Raw genomic sequence first — 22,388 nt, forward strand, 5'->3', positions numbered from 1 at the left:
TTATTTAAAAAAAGATCTTTAGTTAATACACTTCAACAAATTGCACATTAAAAATTCAAGTAATAACATATCCTTTATGATTGCCCTCCAGCCTTCCAGCTTAGCTTAATTATCTTACTGGAATTGCATGATCACTTTTGATGGCTATCAAAATGGCTATCATCTGTCAGACTGTTCACTTTTACAGGGAGGAGGCGTGGACTGAGGAGAGGGCAGCTGGAAATTGTGAGTGATCTCTATAATAATCTCTTATTATTGTCCAGAGGGACAATTCTTTTTACACGGTGGTCAGTCTATGGAACGAGCTGGTTGGGGCAGGTACGTTAACAACATTTAAAAGGCAATTAGGTGCATTGGTAGGAAAGATTTAGAGGGATATGGGCCAAATGTGGGTAAATGGAACTAGTTTAATGGTGATATTAGTTGGTAAGGACCAGTTTGATTAGTTTTGTTTGTTACATATACATTGGGACATCAAAACAGACAGTGTCAACAGCCAACACAGACTAAGGATGTGTTGGGGGCACCTGCTGTGTCACCATTCTTCTGGCACCAATATAGCATGCCCACAGCTTACTAACCATAACCCGTATATCTTTTGAATGTGGGAGGAAACTGGAGCACCTGGAGGAAATCCACGCAGTCATGGGGAGACTCTACAAACTCCTTACAGTCTGTGGAGGGAGTTGAACCTTGATTTTACAGCTGGTGCTGTAAAACATGACATTAACTGCTATGTTGCTGTGCTGCCCTGTGTGGAAGGGCCTGTTTCTATGCAGTATGACCCTTTGACCCCATGTAATCCACCAGGCCAGTGGAGTTCTTCTTTGATTAGGTGGATGTTAATACTTGCTGTGACCCTGATCACATAATTCAATTATCCAAGCCTCTTGACCCATGCTAACACTGATGAGTAAATACAGCTGCCTGCTTCCTGAGGGCAACAGTGTTCTCATGGTCATCAGCTCTCATTTAAATCGAAGCTGGGGGCAAAATGACTTCCTGGCTGCTGACTTTCAATGGGAGAGCTGTTTTCAAAAAGCCTTCAACTGAATTAAATTAGTAAGAACAAGAAATTTATCTCTGGTCTGTAGCTCTGAAATAAGTATATTGAAACCAGTTTGTTGTATTTTTAACACTGTCATTTATTGCAATGAAATGGAATACATGAGCTTCAGAGGCAGAGGATGATAGATTGATATAGAAAATTGATTATACGGAACACAGAACTTAGAGCAGTACAGCACGGGAACACTTCCTTGGTCCATGATACGGGCCGAGCATGATGCCAAATTAAACTCATCAATTCTTTCTGTACATGATCCATATCCCTCCACTCTCTGCATATAGTCCATGACTCTACCAACTTAGAGGAGTACACAGCATAAGTGACTAGCTACATCAGCAAGTGCATTGATGATGTTACTCTGTCCAAGACCATCACTATACGCGCTAACCAGAAGCCATGGATAATCACGGAGGTGCGTGTGCTGCTGAGGACCCGTGACTCTGCCTTCAGAGCAGGCGACAAGGCAGCCCTAACAATAGCAAGGGCCAAACTGTCCTGGGCTATCAGAGGGGCAAAGCGTGCACACGCCCAGCGAATCCACAGCCACTTCTAGGACAGCGGCAACACGCGGTGCATGTGGAAGGGCATTCAGGATATCACCAATTACAGGGCAACATCACCTGACTGTGCGGGTGATATCTCCCTCCCAGATGTGTTGAATAACTTCTACGCCTGTATTGAGGTGGAAAATGACGTGGTGGCGAGGTAGTCCACCCCTCCTACAAATGACCAGGAGCTGTATCTCACTATGGCTGATGTGAGAAGAACCTTGTGCAAGGTCAACCCATGGAAGGCTGCTGGACCAGACAACATTCCTGGTAGAGTGCTCAGAGGATGTGCAGACCAGCTAGCAGATGTTCTCACTCACATCTTCAACATCTCCCTGAGCAGCGCCACTGTTCCAAAGTGCTTCAAGGCCGTCACCATCGTCCACGTGCCAAAGAAGTCTTCAGTGTCCTGCCTCAATGACTACCGTCCCATTGCACTCACATCCATCATCATGAAGTGTTTCGAGAGGCTCGTCATGAGGCATATCAAGACCCTGCTGCCCCCCTCATTGGACCCCCTGCAGTTTGCGTACCGTCCCAACCACTCAACAGACGGCGCCATTGCCATCACAGTCCACGTGCCCTAACCCACCTGGACAAAAAGACACATACATTCGAATGCTCTTCATAGACTTCAGTTCAGCATTCAACACAATCATCCCTCAGAAACTGATTGGAAAGCTGAGCCTACTGGGCCTGAACACCTCCCTCTGCAACTAGATCCTAGACTTCCTGACTGGAGACCACAGTCAGTCCAGATCGGAAGCAGCATCTCCAACACCATCACACTGAGCACGGGGGCTCCCCAGGGCTGTGTGTTCAGTCCACTGCTGTTCACTCTGCTGACCCATGACTGTGCTGCCACACACAGCTTGAACCACATCATCAAGTTCGCCAATGACACGATCGTGGTGGGTCACATCAGCAAGAACGATGAGTCAGCCTACAAAGAGGAAATGCAACGGCTAACTGACGGTCCCTGAATGTGAACCAAACAAAAGAGACGGTTGTTGACTTCAGGAGGGCACGGAGCGACCACTCCCCGCTGAACATCGACGACTCCTCGGTAGAGATCGTTACGAGCATCAAATTTCTTGGTGTTCACCTGGCGAAGAATCTCACCTGGTCCCTCAACACCAGCTCCTTAACAAAGAAAGCCCAACAGCGTCTCTACTTTATGCGAAAGCTGAGGGAAGTCCATCTCCCAACCCCCATCCTCATCACATTCTACAGGGGTTGTATTGAGAGCATCCTGAGCAGCTGCATCACTGCCTGGTTCAGAAATTGCACCATCTCGGATCACAAGATGCTGCAGCGAATAGTGAGGACAGCTGAGAAGATCATCAGGGTTTCTCTTCCCACCATTATGGACATTTATACTACACGCTGCATCCGCAAAGCAAACAGCATTATGAAGGACACCACACATCCCTCATACAATCTCTTCTCCCTCCCGACGTCTGGGAAAAGACACTGAAGCATTCGGGCTCTCATGACCAGACTATGTAACACTTTCTTCCCCCAAGCTATCAGACTCCTCAATACCCAGAGTCTGGACTGACACCAACTTACTGCCCTATTGTCATGTTTATTATTTATTGTAATGCCTGCACTGTTTTGTGCACTTTATGCAGTCCTGGGTAGGTCTGTAGTTTAGAGTAGTTTTTCTTTCTGTGTTGTTTTTTACGTAGTTCAGTCTAGTTTTTGTACTGTGTCATGTAACACCATGGTCCTGAAAAACGATGTCTCATTTTTACTATGTACTGTACCAGCAGTTATGGTCGAAATGACAATAAAAGTGATGACTTGACTTGACTTGATATTCATGTGCCAATATAAAAGCCTTTTGAATGCCACTTTCATTATGATTTGGCTGTAATCTTGGTGCTACAGTTACACAGCACAGAAACAGGCTCTTCAACCAACGTGTTCATGCCAACCGAGTTGTCTACTTGTGCTAGTCCCATTTCCACATACCTAGCCCATATCTTCTCAATCCTTCCTATCTATTTTACTGTCTCAATGATTTTTAAGCGTTGTAATTGCACCTGCTCCTACCACTTCTTCTGGCAGCTACCCACCATACTCTCTGAAAAAGTTGTCCTTCAGATCCCTTTTAAATCTTCCCCAATTATTTTTACATATTTGCCCTCAAGTTTTAGACTCCCCTGTGACTATTCACCTTATCTAAGCCCCTCGTGATTTAATTAACTTTTATAAGGCCACCCCTCAGTCTCCTTCTCTCCAGGGAAAGAAGTCCCAGGTTATCTGGTCTCTCTTCTTATAGCTAACCATCCAATTTTGGTAATATCCTTGTAAATCTTTTCTGCACCCTTTCTAGCTTAATGATGTCCTTTTAAAAAGATACAAAATAATTCTACAATAACAGGAAGAATTGATTTTCCAAAAGAGCTGGTCATTGACTTCAGGAAGCGGATGGTACACATGCTCCTGTCTGCATGTAACACCCTGGGAAAGGTTTCACTGCTGATGTAATGGTCTTTCTGAAGAAGCAGTGCGTGAGCTATGATTTGGGATAATGGGTGCTTGGAATGTGAATTGTCCAATGACAGGAGGGTGTTTTCGTGCCATGTGCCTGACACCAGGGTGATCTGGGTCTTTTGTTCAGCAGATGAAAAGAGAAGACACTGGAGCGGAGACATGATCTTACAAAGACCAGGGAGATCAAAAGAGGATTGGCAGAGGGTAAACTGTGAGCTCTAAGTTGTGCACATTAAACTATTTCATTAAAATGGGGCCTTTTCTTTTTTTGCTTTTTCTTCACTAACCCTGTAGTCAGATTAAGAATTATAAAGCTAAATTGTTTAATTGTATGCAGTGTACTGTCTGTTATTTTGTGGTATTGATGTGTAACAGGGTATCAAATCCATACAAATGGGGGAGGGGGTTTCAGGATGGACTTGATTCTCAATCTATCAAGCAATTCAGCGATGTTTGCCCGTGTTTGATTGAAACAAACATGGGCAAACTCTTTACTTGCTACAACCATCAGAAGGTGTAGTCTTGGGTCACACAGCGGCAGGTTCAGGAGCAGTTACTGGCCTGCAGCCATTGGTCTTTACTCACTTCAGAACTGAATGGGCTCCACAGCTGAGGACTCACTTTCGGGAAATCTGCAGTTCATGTTCCAAGTGTTTATCTTTACTTGTGTTTACTACTTGCATGATTTGTCTTCTTTTGCAAATTGGAGTGTGTTGTTGTGTATGTGTGTTTTTTTATTGAATTCTATTGTGTTTCTTTGTTACAAGATGGTAAATCTCAAGGTTGTATATGATATACATACTGTGACGCTCTGGGGGTGGGGGTGGGGATAGGGGTAGGAGTGTGGTCGACAGCCTGCCCTGCATCTCTAATGACCAGCGCTATTTATTGTTCTTGTGTAATAATGCTTTCATGGATTTATGGGTAGAAAGTTCAAGTGTACTTATTGTAACATTTTGGTTTGGGTTATAAAGTTATTCACTTGTGTAGCTGTGGGTCACCCTGACCGTAAGCAGGGTGAGTGATGGTCACCTCCCTTATCTGTATGTGACTGAGTGGGTTATCTCCCAGGTCACAGTGCCCGGTCTGTTTTTGTGTTTATCACAATAAAAACGGTTGTTGAGTTTAATGCGCTTACTCCTCTGTCACCATTGACTGAATGCTTGCCACACTGGTGTCAAGAATGGGACTAGAAATGGACAAGATTGAAGAATGACCTTGCCAGATAGAGACCTGGGGAATAAGTTGAGGGGGTATGCTCTCCCCACGCTTCTGGGCTGGGCTCCTGGAGGTGGGACCTGGAGGAAGGACTTGGGAACCAAGCGTTGTGCCTTCTCAGGGAGGCCTGATGGAGCAAGTGTATTCAGGCTTCCCCAACCCAGGGGCCATGGCGGAGTGCATCACCCGCCTCCCTCGCGATTCACAGCAGGGAACCCAAGATGCCGCAGCCAGGGGAGGATGGGCAGCATGGCAGATGCTGTTGGAGCAAGGGGAAGACCAGCTGGCCTTGGCAATTAGCACCACAAGAGTTGCTCTGAAGCTCCCCAGATACAATGGCACCAACTGCCTGGAGCAAGTCAACTTGCCACATGGCACAAGAGGTGGAGCCCCACTGACACTGTGGTGCACCTTGCCCTGGTGCTGGAGGGCAATGCACTTTGAGCAGAGGCCATTGGAGGAAGCAATGAGGGATGAACTGGGTGGCAGATGGCGCCATGTGGGAGAAAGCCTGGGGGCATTCGCAGCAGATCTCTACCACTGTGCCCAGCAAGGCTACCACCCATTCCCTCCCATGGCCCAGGAAGAACTTGCCCTCCATGGCTTTATAAAGGTGCTGACACCAGAGTATCTTCTGCAGCACATCCACCTGACATCACCATCATCGCTGGCCGAGGGGCTGGAAGAGGTAGAGAGGGCAGAAGCAATTTTGGCCCTCCCAAGGCACTCTAGCATCGCCCTGCAGTCCACGAGCCCGGGATTCTAGCAGAATCCCTTTCTTGTCGCCTCTCCAGGTGGACTGTTTGGGTGAAAAGCAAGGTTTATATGTGGACTGCGTGGTAGAGGGCATCAGATGCCGTGTGTGGGTGGACACAGGGTCAACCATCACCATTATCTGTTCAGGTGTCCTCCCCAACATGGACCAGCCAACCTAGCCCGGGTGAACAATGATGGTCCAGCTGGCTATGGTGCGGCGATGAAAGGGAAGAGGTCATTGTGTATCACAGTGGGGAAACACGCAGTTGAAGCACAAGGTGAGACCAGCCAACATCCGGGAGTCCCGGACAATGGCCTGGTCCTGGTGTCCCGCTGGGGAGCCCATGTGGACGTGCTGGGGGCAACACTCTGCAGCTCCAGGAAGTGGACCAGGTTCACAGCAGCCTGCAGCAGTACAGCACACCCCACGGCCCAACGCAACGGAGCCGAACCAGGGACACGCGGCAGTGGTGGCGAGGTAGACCCTCCCACCGTCGACCAGCAGCCTCGCAGTGAGCAGGTGAGCGATCCTGTGCTGATCCAGGTGAGGGGATGTCAGGCTGAAGACTCGGCACTGGATCCAGAGACCAAAGCCCTACCCCCTCAGTGGGGAACACTGGGGGTGCTGTTCCAGTGGTGGCCATTTTCCGATGGCGACAAACATCTCTTGCGGGGCTCTCCGCCACAGTGCTGCAGTGGTTGCATGGACTGATGGGGGCTTGCCATTTCGAGGTTACAAAGATGTTGGGCAAGCTGAGTGAACACTTTTATTGGCTTGGGTACAGGCAGGACGTGGAGTTGTTCATGCACGTCGCAGAGGGGAGCAGACTGCCAGTCTGAGGCCCCAGTGCTGCAGTACGTTGTAGGGGCCTCAGTATGGGTCTACTACCCTCCCGTTAGAAGAGACTATCCCCGAAACTGGGAAGCCACTGGTAGAGGCCGGGAGAGCATCTCCGATGTGGTATATCTGGTGCAGTTCCCTGAGTGGTGGAAGGCAGTTGTGCTGCACTGGGACCGGCAGCCACCATATTGACCTTTGGCCACCACCAACCCAGTGAGGCTGAAAGAAGTGACACTCCGGTTGTCTCAATAAACAGTGCCTCCCCGAAGGGGTTCCAGAAAACCCCAGTGCCCCAGGAGACAGCGTCGACCACCACTGGGACTTTTGGACTTTGTTATGGACTCTGGGGCTGCAATCCCACGGGTGGGGGCAGTGTGACATTCCGGGGGGGGCCATGGTTGACAGTCTGCCCCCACATTTCTAATGACCAGCACTATTTATTGTTCTTGTATTTTGTGGGGTTATGGTGGGAAGTTCAAGTTCACTTACTGTTACATTTTGGCTTGGGTTGTCCAGTTATTTACTTGTGTATTTGTGAGTCACCCTGACTGTCACCAGGGTGAGTGATAGTCTGTATGTGACTGAGTGGGTTCTCTCCCCAGGTCAGAGCGCCCGGTCTGTTTTAGCGCTTATCTCATTAAAATGGTTGAGTTTGATGAGCTTACTCGTCTGTCATCACGGACTGAATGCTCACCACTGTACTTTGATAATAACTTTGAACTTTGAACTCTGAAAATATTCCGTGTCTGAATGCAAATAGGTTGGTATGGGAACTGCTCACACGTGAGCATGAGAAACTGCGGAGTTCTGCGCATAACTTACCACATCACAGGAACTAATAATGGACTCTGCTTCTACTTCCCATTGCCTCAGTAAAGCAGCCTGCATGATCAAAGACCCACCCACCCAAAATATTCCATCTTTTCTCCTCAGGTTGAAGATACAAAAACCTGAAACCATGAACCACCAGGCTCAAGGACAATTTATATCCCACTGGGATTAGATTCTTGACTAGAATTATTGTACAAAAAATGGACTCTTAGCCTCACAATCTACCTCATTATGATGTTGCACTTTATCATTACCCTCAATGCACTTTTTCAGAAGCTTTAATACTTAATCCTGCAGTGGTATTGTTTTAACTTATTCTAGGTCAATGCACTGTATATTAATTTGATCTTCATAAACAGAATGCAAGACAAGCTTTTCACTGTATGGTACATGTGATGACAATAAACCATTAACAATGCTGATACTAATATAATTTACAGTATCAAGCAGGGAACTTTTAAACTACTAACTGAGCCCGAATACATGCACACCTCAGTAGTTTGATATGAACCCATTACTGTTTACATTAATATTTGCATCTTAGTGATACATAAGCTAATTTCTAAATTATTTGCATACCTTGTACTTGTGCACATCATTAAATATTGTAAAGAAAGTTAATGGTTCATGTTAGAAATCAGAATCGGTGAGGTAACGACTGGAACAGATTCGAAATGCTTTCCACCACTTCAGTCAGTCAGTCCAACTGCGAGGAAGGCTATTTATTAAGTAGCATTATGCTGCTGCTTTTTTTTGGATTCCAGTCATAAAGGAAGTTGCTTTCACATAAACACATCTTGTGAACATGACACAGAACAATTTTGCTTAAACACAAAAATAATGAAACAGTGTGACTTGCAATGCAGTGCAGCTGATTATAAACAACAAAAATGGACGAATGCCACCAGGCTCATAAATCAAGAGGCACCCGTTAATACAGAGGGGGAAGATTTCTCCCGCATGATTGTGACAGCGAAGTTTACAACTTATCATAGAACCAGAAGGAATTCATCCAACAGTACGCATGTTGAAAGTGACATCCTTCTCTAATCCATCTAGTGTTTCATCCTTATTTCATGCCAACTGCACTTCAAGTGACTATTACTCCTTTCCTTCTTATCCTTTCTTTCCAAAGCTGCTGGCTCCTTATTGGAATCCAGTTTCCACAGTACTAGAACATGACCAGGTCAGTAACACAGCGGCAGATTGCTGGCGCAGGTTCGTGGCATTGGCACGTGAGCAGGGTAATACAAGGACAAAGACAGTGTCGTGCGCAGGAGTGAGCTACTGGCTCTGGAATGGTGTACTGGCATTAAAGCAGTACTGAGTGAGCAGTGAGGCAGATAACTAGCACAGAACGTGGATATGAGAGAAGCTATTGGCATAGGGTCACTCTGAACATGGGTACTATGCAGGAGCTGGGTATGTGTGCTAAGCAGAATAGAGTCACAGAGGTATAGAAAATTACAGCAGAGAAACAGGCCCTTTGGCCCAACTAGTCCATGTTGAACAATTTAAACTGCCTATTCCCATCAACCTGCATCAGGATCACAGTCTTCCTATTCCTACCATCCATGTACCTATCCAAGCTTCTCTGAAACATCGAAATCAAGCTTGCATGCACCACTTGTGCTGGCAGATTGATCCACGCACACATGACCCTCACACTGAAGAAGTTTCCCCTCATGTTTCCCTTAAACATTTCACTTTTCCTCCTTAAACTATCACATCTAGTTTTAGTCCCACCCAACCTCAGTGGAAAAAGCCTGTTCACATTTACCCTATCTATACCCCCCAGAATTTTGTATTCCTCTGTCGAATTTCCTCTCAGTCTTCTACGTTCCAAGGAATAAAGTCCTAACCTATTCAATCTTTCCTTATAACTCAAATCCTCCAGACCTGGCAACATCATTGAAAAATTTCCCTGTACTCTTTCAAGCTTATTTACATCTTTCCGATAGGTAGCTACACACAATACTCCAAATTAGGCCTCACCAGAGTCTTATCCAACTTCAACATAACATCACATCCCCTGTACTTAGATTTATGAAGACCAAAGTGCCAGAAGTCTTCTTAGTGGCCAGGTCACAACCTTGACTTTGTAAGCAATGGATTATTATTTACTGAGATACCAGGAGGCCATTTGACCCACTGAGTACCTGTTGGCCCAGACTGCCGAGCCACAAAACCATTCTCCAACATATTTTCCTGTGACCTGCTCTCTTTTTCATGCCTAACCTCCTTATTCCCCTTCTACCTACCTGCCCTGGGGCTAACTTACAGTAGACAGTTAACCTTCCAGCTAGCACACCTTTGGGATGTTGGGGGAAATCAGAATGATCAGAGGAAATCTATGCAGTCAGTGTGTGAAGTTGCAGACTCCACATAGAAAGCACCAGAGGTATAATTGAGCCCCAAGTTGCCAGAGCATTGAGGAAGCAAAATTTCTTAATCCCCTGTGAACAGTAAGTAACACCCCTAAAAAAAAATTACCACTTTGCTTTTCCACCTCTACTCTGATACTCTGATGCAATTCTCCATCAGAGCACCAGAAGATTACAAGATTATCAGTACACTATCCCAAGAGGACCTGGTGTTGTGTTGAGCCTCATGGTTGCACCCAAATCCTGAAAAGAACCAGAATAAATTCTATCAGGGAGTATTGTGGTACAGCTAGTAGAGTTCCTGCCTCACTGTACCAGTGAGCCTGGTTCAATACTGAACTCAGAAGTCTGCACGTTCTCATTGTGACTATAGAGGTTTCCTTCAGGAGCACCAGTTTCCTCTCACAGCCTAAAGATGTGTGGACTGCTAGTTTAATCGGTCACTGTAAATTATCCCCAAAGTACAGGTGAGTGGTAGAATGTGGGAAGCACTGATGGGGATGTGAAGAGAATAAAATGGCCAGACTGGGTGGATTGAAGAGCCTTTTTCTCTGTGACTCAATGACTCTACATTGAGGCTACAGGATCAGCAACACCAACCACTGTCTGCCTCTTATAATTCTTAGTGCAAAAGCTGATGAGAACAAATGCTAACTGTACTATTATAAACACTATAAACAAGCTTTAGAGTATTTGCCAAACTGTATTTGGAGTGTGATGTTGTTAGCAGAGATTTCACAAAGGTCTGCCAACATCTGCATAAACAGTCCGAACACTACGCAAAAGGAGTTAAGATAACAAAAGATGTATTCATTCTGCAGTCACCTGCACTTGGAAGGTTAGCGTACCCCCAAGTGCCAGAAGCACTCAGGAAAGTCTAGGACAAAGCACTTTATTCAACAACCTTCCAATTCACTTCTTTCAGCAGACTGCTGCACTTCCTGCAATGATTGTGGACAAAGCGGACTGCAGCAACTCAGCAAGGCTTCTTCAGCAGCGTCCCTTAGATCTAGGGCCTATGGAATCTAGTACAGGGGTCTCCAACTTTTTTTTGCCATACAGCCTTACCATTAACTGAGGGGTCCATGGACCCTGGGTTGGGAACCCCCGATCTAGTTGTACGAGAACAACAAATGCAAGGGAACACCATTATCTGCAAGTTCCCCTCCAAGTGACACATTCCACTGACTAGGAAATATATCGCAGTGCTATTTTATTGTTGACCCTTACTCCTGGAACTCTTCTCTGAACAGTAAGTGTGGAAGGATGTTCACGCACACAGGACTACAGTGCCTAGACATCATTGGCACCCCTTTAATTTTAAATATGTTTGGGCCAGAGTTTTAGACCCAATTTCTAACTGTGAAATATGTTGAGATGATTTATGTACCCAACTCCATTTTGCTTAATCAAATCAGTCATAGTATATGGACACCACAGACAATGCCAAGATTTATTGCTCATAATTCACTAGCCCTCAAACTGAGGAGGTAAGCACCAACCACATTACGAATCTGGACCTACATTTAAGCCAGACTGTGTAAGGATAGCAGATTTCTTTCCTTGAAGGACATTATTGAGTCCAGACGAATTCTTGCAACAAGCTAGTGATTTCATGGCTACCACTACTGAGCAATCTTCTAAACTCCAAATTGAATTGTTTGATGTAAATTCACCATTTAATGTAATGGGAATTTGAACTCATATTTCTGGATTAATGATCCAGAATTCTGTCTATCAAATACCATAACCATGGAGTCCATGACAACAATAATTTATAGTTCCTTTAATGCTGACACCTATCAGTGACCTTTGGAAATATTATTTGACACTGAGCTACAAGGGGGAATACTAGAAGATGTGACCAAAGACTTGGCCAAAGCAGCATTAAGGAAGGAATTTAGGAGCATTGGATGTGGCTAATTGAAAGAAGAGACTCCAGTAATGTTGCTATTACAAGGAGGTGGCTGGAACGACTCAAGTAGCAGACCCAAGTGCAGGACACAGGCATGGAGACTTGACACGGAGACAGACTTGGACATGACTTGGACTGGGACACGAAGCTTTGGACTGGGACTCAGAGCCTTCAAAACAAGACAACGACAAACCACTTGCATCCTGGCTCAGAGTGCGGCAAAAATGGCCGGACCTACTCACCAGAAAAGGAGGCGACAAAAACAAACAAAACAGACAAATCTCCCAGTTGCCACCCACTTCAACTCTGCTTCACATTCCCATTTGGATATGTCCATTCATGGCCTCCTCTACTGCAATGATGAGGCCAAACTCAGGTTGGAGGAGCAAAACCTCATATACCATCTGGGTAGTCTCCAGCCCCTTGGTATGAACATTGAATTCTCCAACTTCCAGTAATTCCTTCCCTCTCCCTTCCACCATCCCACTTTCACTCTGCCTCCTCTTCTAGCTGCCTATCACCTCTCTCATGATTCTGCCTTCTTCTGCTACCCATAGGGCTTTCCCCTTTCATTCCTTCTTCACCTCTCTGGCCTATCCCCTCCCTGCTTCCCCTCCCCCACCCCTTGATCTTTCCTCTGACTGGTTTTTCACCTGGCACCTTCTACCCTCCCCCCACCTTCTTTATAGGGCCCCTGCTCCCTCCTTCTTCAGTCCTGACGAAGGGTCTCGGTCCGAAACGTTGACTGCTCATTTTAACGGATGCTGCCTGACCTACTGAGTTCATCCAGCTTGTTTGTATGTCTTGAAACAGACAAAAATGTATTTTGACATGGAGAAGCTCATGAAGACAATCCCTTACAGCGGCTTGGAACTTGACTCGGGCTTGGAACTTACATAGCCGCTCTGCTGAGGTGATGAACTAGCAGCGAGTAGATGAAAGCCAGAGTTTATATGCTGCCAGTTCGAATGAGGATCAGATGCCCTCATCAAGGAGCCCAGTGGAACACGGGGAAAAGGAAATGAACAGAAATGAGTAGTTAACACACCGGACCATGACAGTTGCAAATGAATGCAATTTCAGCAATGAGACTACCGAGTGAATATATTCAGTTTGAAGCAGAGTTCTAGGTACAGGATTATCAAAGGTCCCATTGGTCATTTTGCTTGATGTCTTTGGATATGTTCTGAAACCATAAAACTACAATAATTCCAAGACAACTGAAACGTTAGTTCTCTGTTATTTCAACATGGACAGCAAAAATACTGGAAAATGGTATTAAGATTAAGTGAAATGTCAGTTCAGGACTTAGTCACCCATTTCAGTCACTGGTAGAGTGATCTCATAGGATACATAAGCATTTAACCCAATTGCACCGAGAGCAACTTAAGTAAAAAACGGAACCCATCTCCCTCCCTTCCTTACCATTTTCATCAAACTACCCTGTCTCCATAAATACCTATAAATAACACTTGGCAGAATATTGCAGCACATTAAATCAAGACGCCATCTGTCTCTTCAGTAGCATATTAAAAATCCCATGACATTATTCCGATGGAAAACAAGTTGTCCTCTCGATGATCTGCTGATGATCCCTCCCAGCTGTTTGAAGTGTGCTTTTGTTTGCAATTTTGCCATTAAAATAAAAGTTGCTGCATATCTGAAGTAATCCACCAGTTTCAAGGCACTTTGGGCCCATTCCAAGAGACTCAATACAATATTGTATACAACAGCAGTTTTTTTTTTGATGTTTATAGCCCTAAAAAATTTAATTAGACCACAATATCTTTTCTTCAAAAACATCCATAATGTCTTTTTTTCCCACTTTTATTCTTTAGTGCTTTTTGTGGCTGTTGAATTCAAAAATTTTTTGATTTGCAAAAAGAAATTGTTTCTTGTTTCACTCTAATGTTAGAATAAAGAAGCATAAGACATAGATTTAGGTGTCTAGTACTTACAAAAAAAAAGCAAATACAGAAAGTAACTGAAAAAGTTAATGGAATCCTCTCAGTTAATTAAATATTTTAAAACACCTTGGTTAGTTTTCCCCTTGATATCACACATTTAAGGGAATTCAACAGATTTATGCAATATCCCCTTGCAATGTAATCTTTAACACGTACAAAAGCTGGATGAAGTCAGCAGGTTGAGCAGCATCCGTTGAAATGAGCAGTCAATGGATGCTGCCCAACCTGCTGAGTTCATTCAGCTTTTGTACGTGTTGATTTGACCACAGCATCTGCAGTATACTTTGTTTTTAATGTAATCTCTAAACCAGGGGTGGGCAAACTTTTTGACTTGAGGGCCACAAAGGGTTCTAAAATTTGACAGGGGGGCTGGACCAGGAGCAGATGGACGGAGTGTTTTGGTAATACACCTCATAAGAGAAAATAAAATATCATGGGATATGTAGAAAACATGTGCTTTAATTTCAATTGAAAATGAACAAATGCATTACAACAAAATATTTGTCTTTGAAGTCCCATGGTATTTAGCTATTTATTGAAATGTCTTTTAAAACACTGAAAATTAAATGAATAAAATACAGCTTTTTTTAATAGTAACAGTTATTATTTTAAAGCACTGAAAATTCTGTTATCCTTCAAGATATTATCATCATCACTCTCCTCCTGACTGTCTTTATTTCAAAAAACGGTAGGAGATGCAGGTCTACTTGTCCTGCTCCTTCTTATTCAATTGTCCCCTGTGCCAAAACTCAACAACGACCCACACAATGACAGAACAGTGAGAGCGCGCCAATATGCGGAGCTCTGTGCTCGCAAATCCTCGCAGGCTATCTCCCTTAGCCGGAACGCTGGCTAATTGTGAGCCGGTTCGGATGTGCCAGGAAATGGGTTGCCACAAGGTCACAAAGTAAAGCGCAAATGTGGAGTAATACGCTGCACCTCAACAAAGGTCAATGTATATAGAGTGTGTCATCTATTGGGAAGACGCCAGAATTGCGGGGAAAAAACGTTAACAAGGTTTATTAATATAATTTCATCAAGTTCTGCGGGCCGGATTAAAAAGCTTAACGGGCCGCATATGGCCCGCGGGCCGTAGTTTGCCCATGCCTGCTCTAAACCTTTGAAAGTGATATCCAAACTGAGGCTCACAGTTGAGATCTAACTGCACAGATAAAGTTTTCTCATTAGCAAGGCATAGGACATCCCTCCCCACCACTGACAGCATCTACCAATGGAAATGCTTTTATCATCAAGAATATCCACCATCCAGGTCATGCCCTTTTCCCACTACTGCAATCAGGCAGGAAGTACAGGTCTGAAGTCCCACACCAGCAGGTTCAGTAACAGCTACTTTCAATTTCCCATCTCCACACTGATATGTCCGTGTATGGCCTCCTGCACTGCCACCTTGAAACTACGGACAGATTGGGTGAGCAACTCCTCATATTTTGTCTTGTAAGTCTCCAACCTAATGGCATGACCATCAATTTCTTTAACTTCCTGTAACCACTATCCTGTTTTTCTTTAACACCTGTAGCCCCATTACTGCTTCTCGCTCCCCTCCCCCACCCTCATGACCCACCCATCACCTAAATCTCCCGCCCTTTGGTTCCTTGCTTCTTTCCTTTATTGCATTCTCTTCTCAAATTCCTTCTTCATCAGCATTTTGTTTCCCTCACCTACTACCTCTCACCTGGATTCACCCATCACTTGCCAGCTTCTGCTCTTTGCACTCTCCCTATTCATTCATTCTGTCTCAGACCTAGCCCCAAACATCAACTGTTTATTTTCCTCCATAGATGCTGCCTGACCTGCTGAGTTTCTGCATTATTTTTTATGTATTGATACTTTCCTACAACCATCAGATTCCTGAACCTAGCTGCACAATCATAAACTTGCCTCAGGAACAGAGCTCTTCAATGGTCTTATCTGAATGTGAATCTGTTTTTGCAGTTTTTTTCTCCCCTCTCACTGTCCTTAAAACCATAAGACCATAAATATAGGAGAAGAATTAGGCCATTCTGTCCATCAAAAGTGCTTCACCATTCGATTGTGGTTAATTTATTTTCCCTCTCAACTCCATTCTCCTGTTTCTCCCTGAAAGCTTTGACACCCCTTACTAATCAAGAATTTATCAACCTCTGCAATAAATATACCAGGTGAAGATCGCAAGGTGGAGGTGTCAGGAATGAACTGAGGACCTCATACATGCTGTTGAAAATAAGTTACTTATAATTTATATTCTTTACCTATTTGCCTATGATGCAGCTGCAAGTAATTTTTTTCATTGTATCTGTGCCTTACAGTACTTGTGCACCTGACTACAAGGAAGAAAAAAAAGTGAGGAGAGCTTCCTCCTCATCTGGTCTTACTTATCACCCTGCTAGCTTGTACTCTTTCCCCTTCCCCACTTTCTTATACTGGCTCCGGTCCTCGTTCTCTCCAGTTCTGATGAAGGGTCTTGACCCAAAATGTTGACCGTATTCTCCTCCATAGATGCTGACTGACTTGCACTGCTGGTCAGATTCCTTAAGAATTTTGTGTGCCAAGCAGGTGATAGTTGAACTGGATTACTGATAGGGTAGTTCTTGAGCATTAACAGGAAGGAACTTAGGCCCAAAAGCCTATCAAACTTTTCACTCAGCAATAGTATACAAACAGAAAAGTGAATTATAGTCTTTTAATGTTAAAATAAAATTGACTACTAAAACTCATTGATAACTTATAGTAGCAGTTCTGCTGTGAATAGCACTTGTGACTGTGGGTTTTCTAGAGTATTTTCACACTTAGGCAAATAAGTCAAACATTCCTCAAAGCAACTTAAAATACCAGATCTTCGTGTGTGTTGAAATGTCTTGCAGACCATTTGTTTGCATCCCTCTCCATTCATCTCAGTAAACATACATATATGCTTGCATCTTTCCAATGCTTGGCCAACTGTTGTATTCATATAGATGTCGGAGAAACCACTTTATTGCCGTGGCTCCTCCGAAACTAGTGGCTCTTAAGTTTGCAAACTCAACGTGGAGGGTCTGTAAAACAATCCCAAAATCTAAGTATCTCTCATCAAGTTTACTTTTCATGCTGTTGCAGATAGCTTCATTGTCGTGCAAGTGGTTATTGAGTTAGAAACTATAGGCTGATTTAAAAGAGAATTACATTTCAAATTTAAATCCTGTTTCATACTTAAACAGGAACAAAGGTAAGGGAAATTGATCTATGGAGTGAAACCTACTGACTCTCACAGCTAGCTTGAACGGTTCTTGAATGCTGCTGGAACCACACAGTCATTTGTAAAAAAATGCTATTCCTTTTTCCTGTTCCTCCTCTCATCTGTTCTCAAGATGAGGCTTTCCATTCTAGAAGATCTGAGATATTCACTCTCTTCAAAGAACAGGGTTTCCCATCAACACCATTGATGCTGTCCTCAACAGCATCTTCTCCATTTCCCATACTCACCCCATACTCCCACTGTCAAAACAAGGATAGGGTTCATTCTGTTCTTACCTTTGACCTCACGAGCCTCTGTATCCAGTGATCCACTGTATCCACTGTATCCACTGATCTCCCTCCTGGCACTTATCCCCTGTATGCAGGACAAGTATCACACCTACTCCTACATCTCCTTTCTCACCATCACTTAGGGCCCCAAATAGCCCTTTTAGTCATTTCACCTGCAAGTCTGTTCAGGTCATCCGTGCCCCCAGTGCAGCTGACACAGATTGGGGAATGGCTTTGCCAAGCACCTTTGCTTCATTTGCTTACAAAAGAGATCAGATTTCCTGCTGGCCACCCATTTCATCTAATATCCTATTCCCATTCTGACATGCCAGTCCATGGCCTCCTCCACTGCCACAATGAGACCACACTGGTTGGAGAAGCAGTACCTTATATTTGGCCTGGATACCCTCCAATCTGGTGGCATGAACAATGATTTCTCCACTTCTCTCTTTTTCCATTCCCCATTCTGGCTCCCCTCCTATCCCTTCTTTTCTCCTCACTTGCCCATCACCTTCCTCTGGTTCCCATCCTCTTTTCCTTTCTTTCATGGTCTACTGTCCTCTCCTATCAGATTCCTTCTTCACTCCTTAACTTCTTTCTCCTATCATCTCTCAGCCTCTTATTTCATCTCCCTACCACCACTCACCCACCTTCTCCCTCAGCTGGTTTCAACTATCACCTTCCAGCTTAACTCCTTCTCCCTCTCCCATCATTTTTACCTTGGCTTCTTCCCACTACCTTTCCAGGCCTGATGAAGGGTCTTTCCCCAAAATGTTGAAGAAAGTAGGTTAAGCTGTTTCGTCTAGCTTTGGTTAAGCAATGAACATTAACCAGGATAAAACTGCTGACGCAGTCACAAATGAATAAAAACATGACAAAAACCCACCACGTTTCATTTATAGTGCATTGGGAAGTATAGTGCAAGATGAATATTTTAAATAGGTTGCACTTTCTCATAACTTACACCAAAGCATTCTTCCACACTCTGGTAAGTTTCAAGTTTTAAATAATTGCACACACAAACTAATACTGATTACTGTATTCATGAGAAAATAGTTCATTCAACAACTTCAAAGAGAAACTAATATCAGCTCCAGCAACTATTTAATCTACAAAAATTCCATTCCTGCAAATTTCCTGTTCAAATATTATTTTAATTTTAAATTTAATGAACTACTTGTAGAAGCAGACAAGCCATCAGAAAGTCTTTTGAAAAGGCAATCTCATTATGTGTGCTAATGAGCTATTCTCCAGGGAATGGCTCAATGGATTGAGTGATAATGAATTGCCTTTAACTCTACCATAGATGCCAGTATCAATCCCTGACTGTGCTGGATTATCTGGTTTTTAGAAGCCTCATTCCTGTGCCAGGTTTTGTGAGTTGGCTGTATGTTTTGTGTAAGGAAGCTGCCTGAGTGTTTACAGAAATTCACCTTTACACATGTGACACCCTGATGTCAGTGAAGACTTATGAGAAAGTAAGGAGCACTTTAGGGTGTATTGCGGTTGTCAATAATTATATTTAAATTAGCACCAGATATTGGTATTACAATATTAGTGGCTGAAAAATGGGAATTTTGCATTGACTAACTCCTCCTACAAAGGAGATCAGAAATGTAATGCAATACTCTCCATATTGAATGTGTGGTCCCAACCGCATTCAAGAACCTTCTAAGATGCTCAGTCAGCCAGGAAGAAGAACCTGGATGATCAGCACTTCATCAGCCATCTTCAACATCCACTCCATCCATAACTAGGGCACTGGCTGCTGTATAGACTGTCTAATGGACAAGTGCAGTAACTTGATAAGGCATCTTTTGCAGCACCTTGCAGAGCCCTGGCCTCTGCCATCTACAAGAAAACTCACCAATGTGTCTACTTCCTCAAGAAGCTAAAGAAATTTGGCATGATCCTGCTGACTCTCACCAATTTTTACAGATGTATCATACAAGTATCTTATCTGGATGTATCACACAGAAAATGCTGGAGGAACCCAGCAAGTCAGGCACCACAGCATCTAGGGTAGAGAATAAACATCTGAATTTTAGTCCAAGGTCCTTCTTCAGGACCTTCCATAGATGCTGCCTGGCTTGCTCAGTTCCTCCAACATTTTGCATGTGCTGCTTAAAATTTATAGCATCTGCAGCATCCCCTGTGATTATGATCTGGAGGTACGATGACTTGGTATGTGAATTCCCTTCATGGTTTATTTCTGTACTTTTCACTGCCTCAGTAAAGCAGCAACATAGTTCAAAGACCCCACCTAGCATGGATGTTTGCTCTTCTCCTCTCTCTTATTGGGCAAAATGTATAAAAACCTGAAAGCATGTGTCAACAGGCTCAAGGACACCTTTTACCCCACAGTTATAAGACTATTGAATGGTTCTCCAGTACAAGAAAATGGACTCTACCTCACAATCTGCTTCATTATGATTTTGTACCTTATTGTTTATACACTGTTGTTTCATTGTAATTGTAATACTTTATTCTGCTTTCTGTTATATTTTTATCTTTTCTACCTCGATGCACAATGTAAAGATTTGATCTGTATGATCAATATCCAAGACAATTTTTTCACTGTACTTCAGTATACGTGACAATAATAAATCAATACCAACTATGCTGCCACTTCTAAGTTCCTCTCCAAAACTACGTAGTATATTCCTTCTTTGTCACTGGGTGAAAATTCTACAATTTCCTACCTATAGTGCCATGACAGCGCTTTCATCTCCGAAACTGCAGTAGTTCAAGAGAGTGAGAATGGGTCAGCCACACCATCTCAAGAGAAATTAAAGAAGGCCAGTAAAGACGAACCTGAGCTGTCAACAATGATCACAACATGGGAACAAAGAACATCAGCAAGAAGGTCTATGCCTCCCTTAGGTATGCCTGCAAAGTGTTAATGTACAAATCTGTTATTTCTCACCTGCTGCTGTGAACGTTCCTTAGGGACGGTGTCGGAGTCACAGAAGACGTCCAGGTTTTCTGCGAAGTGGCCTCGGACGGTTGTTCCTGATGAGCCTGAAGTAATAGAGTGAACACAAAATGGCACAACAGTACTGCAATTAAAAAAAAGTTCAACCACCTCGAGTAGCAAGACAAAATCACAGAAGCTGCTGAAAGAAGTGTTCAGTGCCAGGTCAGAAGGGCAGCTCTCGAGTTTCAGCCTTCCAATTAACATGTTCAGGTGCGAGGAACATTCCAATGTGCGTGCACAAAAGCGTCAGGCTGGACATCTGGAAGGATTTAACTTCAGACTTAAAGCTACTGTCAGTGAACCTGATAATAAATGTTTTCCAAAGGGAATTCTGATTTCATAATTTGCTTCCCTAAAGGAGAAAATAATTGCTTGATGGATATTGTCTGAACAGAACATTCTAGAATAAGAATAGCATTTTTACTTTATGTTATACAGTACATAACTTTGCACCTAAAGTCCATTTTGTGCTTGTTGCAACATAAAAGTCATTCTGAGTACATCAAATCATGCTGACAATTACCTGTGCAAGGGGTTTCTTCATGTTACTCAGTATGTTAATTAAAATGGCTTCTTGTTATGTTTTAAGTAAGAATGTTTCTTTATTGGGGTAACTGGTGAGAGAGCGCTTTCTCTTACAGCTTGTTTGGGTTATAATTACTGATAACGAGAATTGTATTCATTTGTTAACCAATTGGGATAGATGTGATTCTTTCTTGTGCGCCTGTAAGCTAGTGTTGTGCGAGCTTTTGGGGAGGTCGAGGAGGAGATCATGAGGAAGGAGAACGTGCAGGATGCGCGCTGGTCGACCACCGAGGTTGGTCCCAGGTACCGGGTCGAGGAGGTCGGAGAAGATCAAATAGTGAAGACTTTGATAGTTGAGCTCCAACGTTTGTGCATGAATTGACTGAACTCTGATAAATTTTGGTGCCTTTTCTTTCGTATATATTGTATCACTATTAATTACCTAGTTCGAGTAAGATTTTTAAAGTGTATTTTGTAATCGTACATGGTTTGCAGTCTGATATTGTGTGTGCGAGTTTGTACCAGTGTGCATTTCACAGCATCCACGCACACGGGAGACATGGTTTGATGGGTGGGCGGATTTTCCCCTAGACGTACATCAGCCAATAGCATGAGCGTTACACCTGAGTTCTCATGATACTGGATTGGATGCATAACATTGACATGGACACATTTCATGGTACTCATACAACAGAATTCTCCCTTTCCCACTGATGCCATTAAGCTTATCTCTGCAGCAAGATCCAGTAAGGAGGTACAGAAGCCTATAGTCCCACACCATCAGGTTCACAAACAGCTATTTGCCTTCAACTATCCGGTTCTTGAACCAACTGGCACAACCCTAGTCAATGTAATTTAGCAATATGGCCACTTCAATCACTTTACACTAAAATAGAGTGTTTAAAAAAATTCTAATTGTGTTCTCTTCTAAAAGTTGTGTATAATTTATGGTTAATTTATATTTTACTTGTGAATGCTGTTTATATGACACTATGTGCCTGTATGCTGCAGCAAGTAAGTTTTTCATTGCACATGTGCGTACATGTCCTTGTGCATCTGACAATAAAGTCAATATTGACTTTGACTTTGCTATTGATCTAACCCCAGAGATGAACCTAAAGGCATCAGTGGAAGAGGAAGCATTATAATGTATTAGTACCTGTCTCAGATACTTTCCACGGGAGTTCATGTGTAGCTGGCTGTGCAGTTGCTAAATGTACCTCTGTTAGGGAGTGGTTTGTAGATTTGAAGGAATGTTTACCTTGAAAAACCTACAAAATAAATATCTATAAAAGAGGTGAAGAAAACAATTTCAAAGGACCAGGCTGGCTTGATTGCTACTTTAACTGCAGAT

General features: G+C 43.5%; 1 protein-coding gene across 3 annotated transcripts in view; it reads right to left on the bottom strand.

Moving 5' to 3' along the window:
• Positions 1–22,388, bottom strand: part of kif6 (kinesin family member 6) — a 553,299-nt gene that overhangs the window by 36,290 nt on the left and 494,621 nt on the right. For all 3 annotated transcript variants that reach the window (XM_059982794.1, XM_059982793.1, XM_059982792.1), the window contains one exon: positions 20,459–20,553. In XM_059982794.1, coding sequence (XP_059838777.1) covers positions 20,459–20,553 — 95 coding nt within the window. The remainder of the gene's footprint in view (positions 1–20,458; positions 20,554–22,388) is intronic.

Source organism: Hypanus sabinus, chromosome 10 (genome assembly GCF_030144855.1).
Source record: "Hypanus sabinus isolate sHypSab1 chromosome 10, sHypSab1.hap1, whole genome shotgun sequence".
NCBI classification, from domain to species: domain Eukaryota; kingdom Metazoa; phylum Chordata; class Chondrichthyes; order Myliobatiformes; family Dasyatidae; genus Hypanus; species Hypanus sabinus.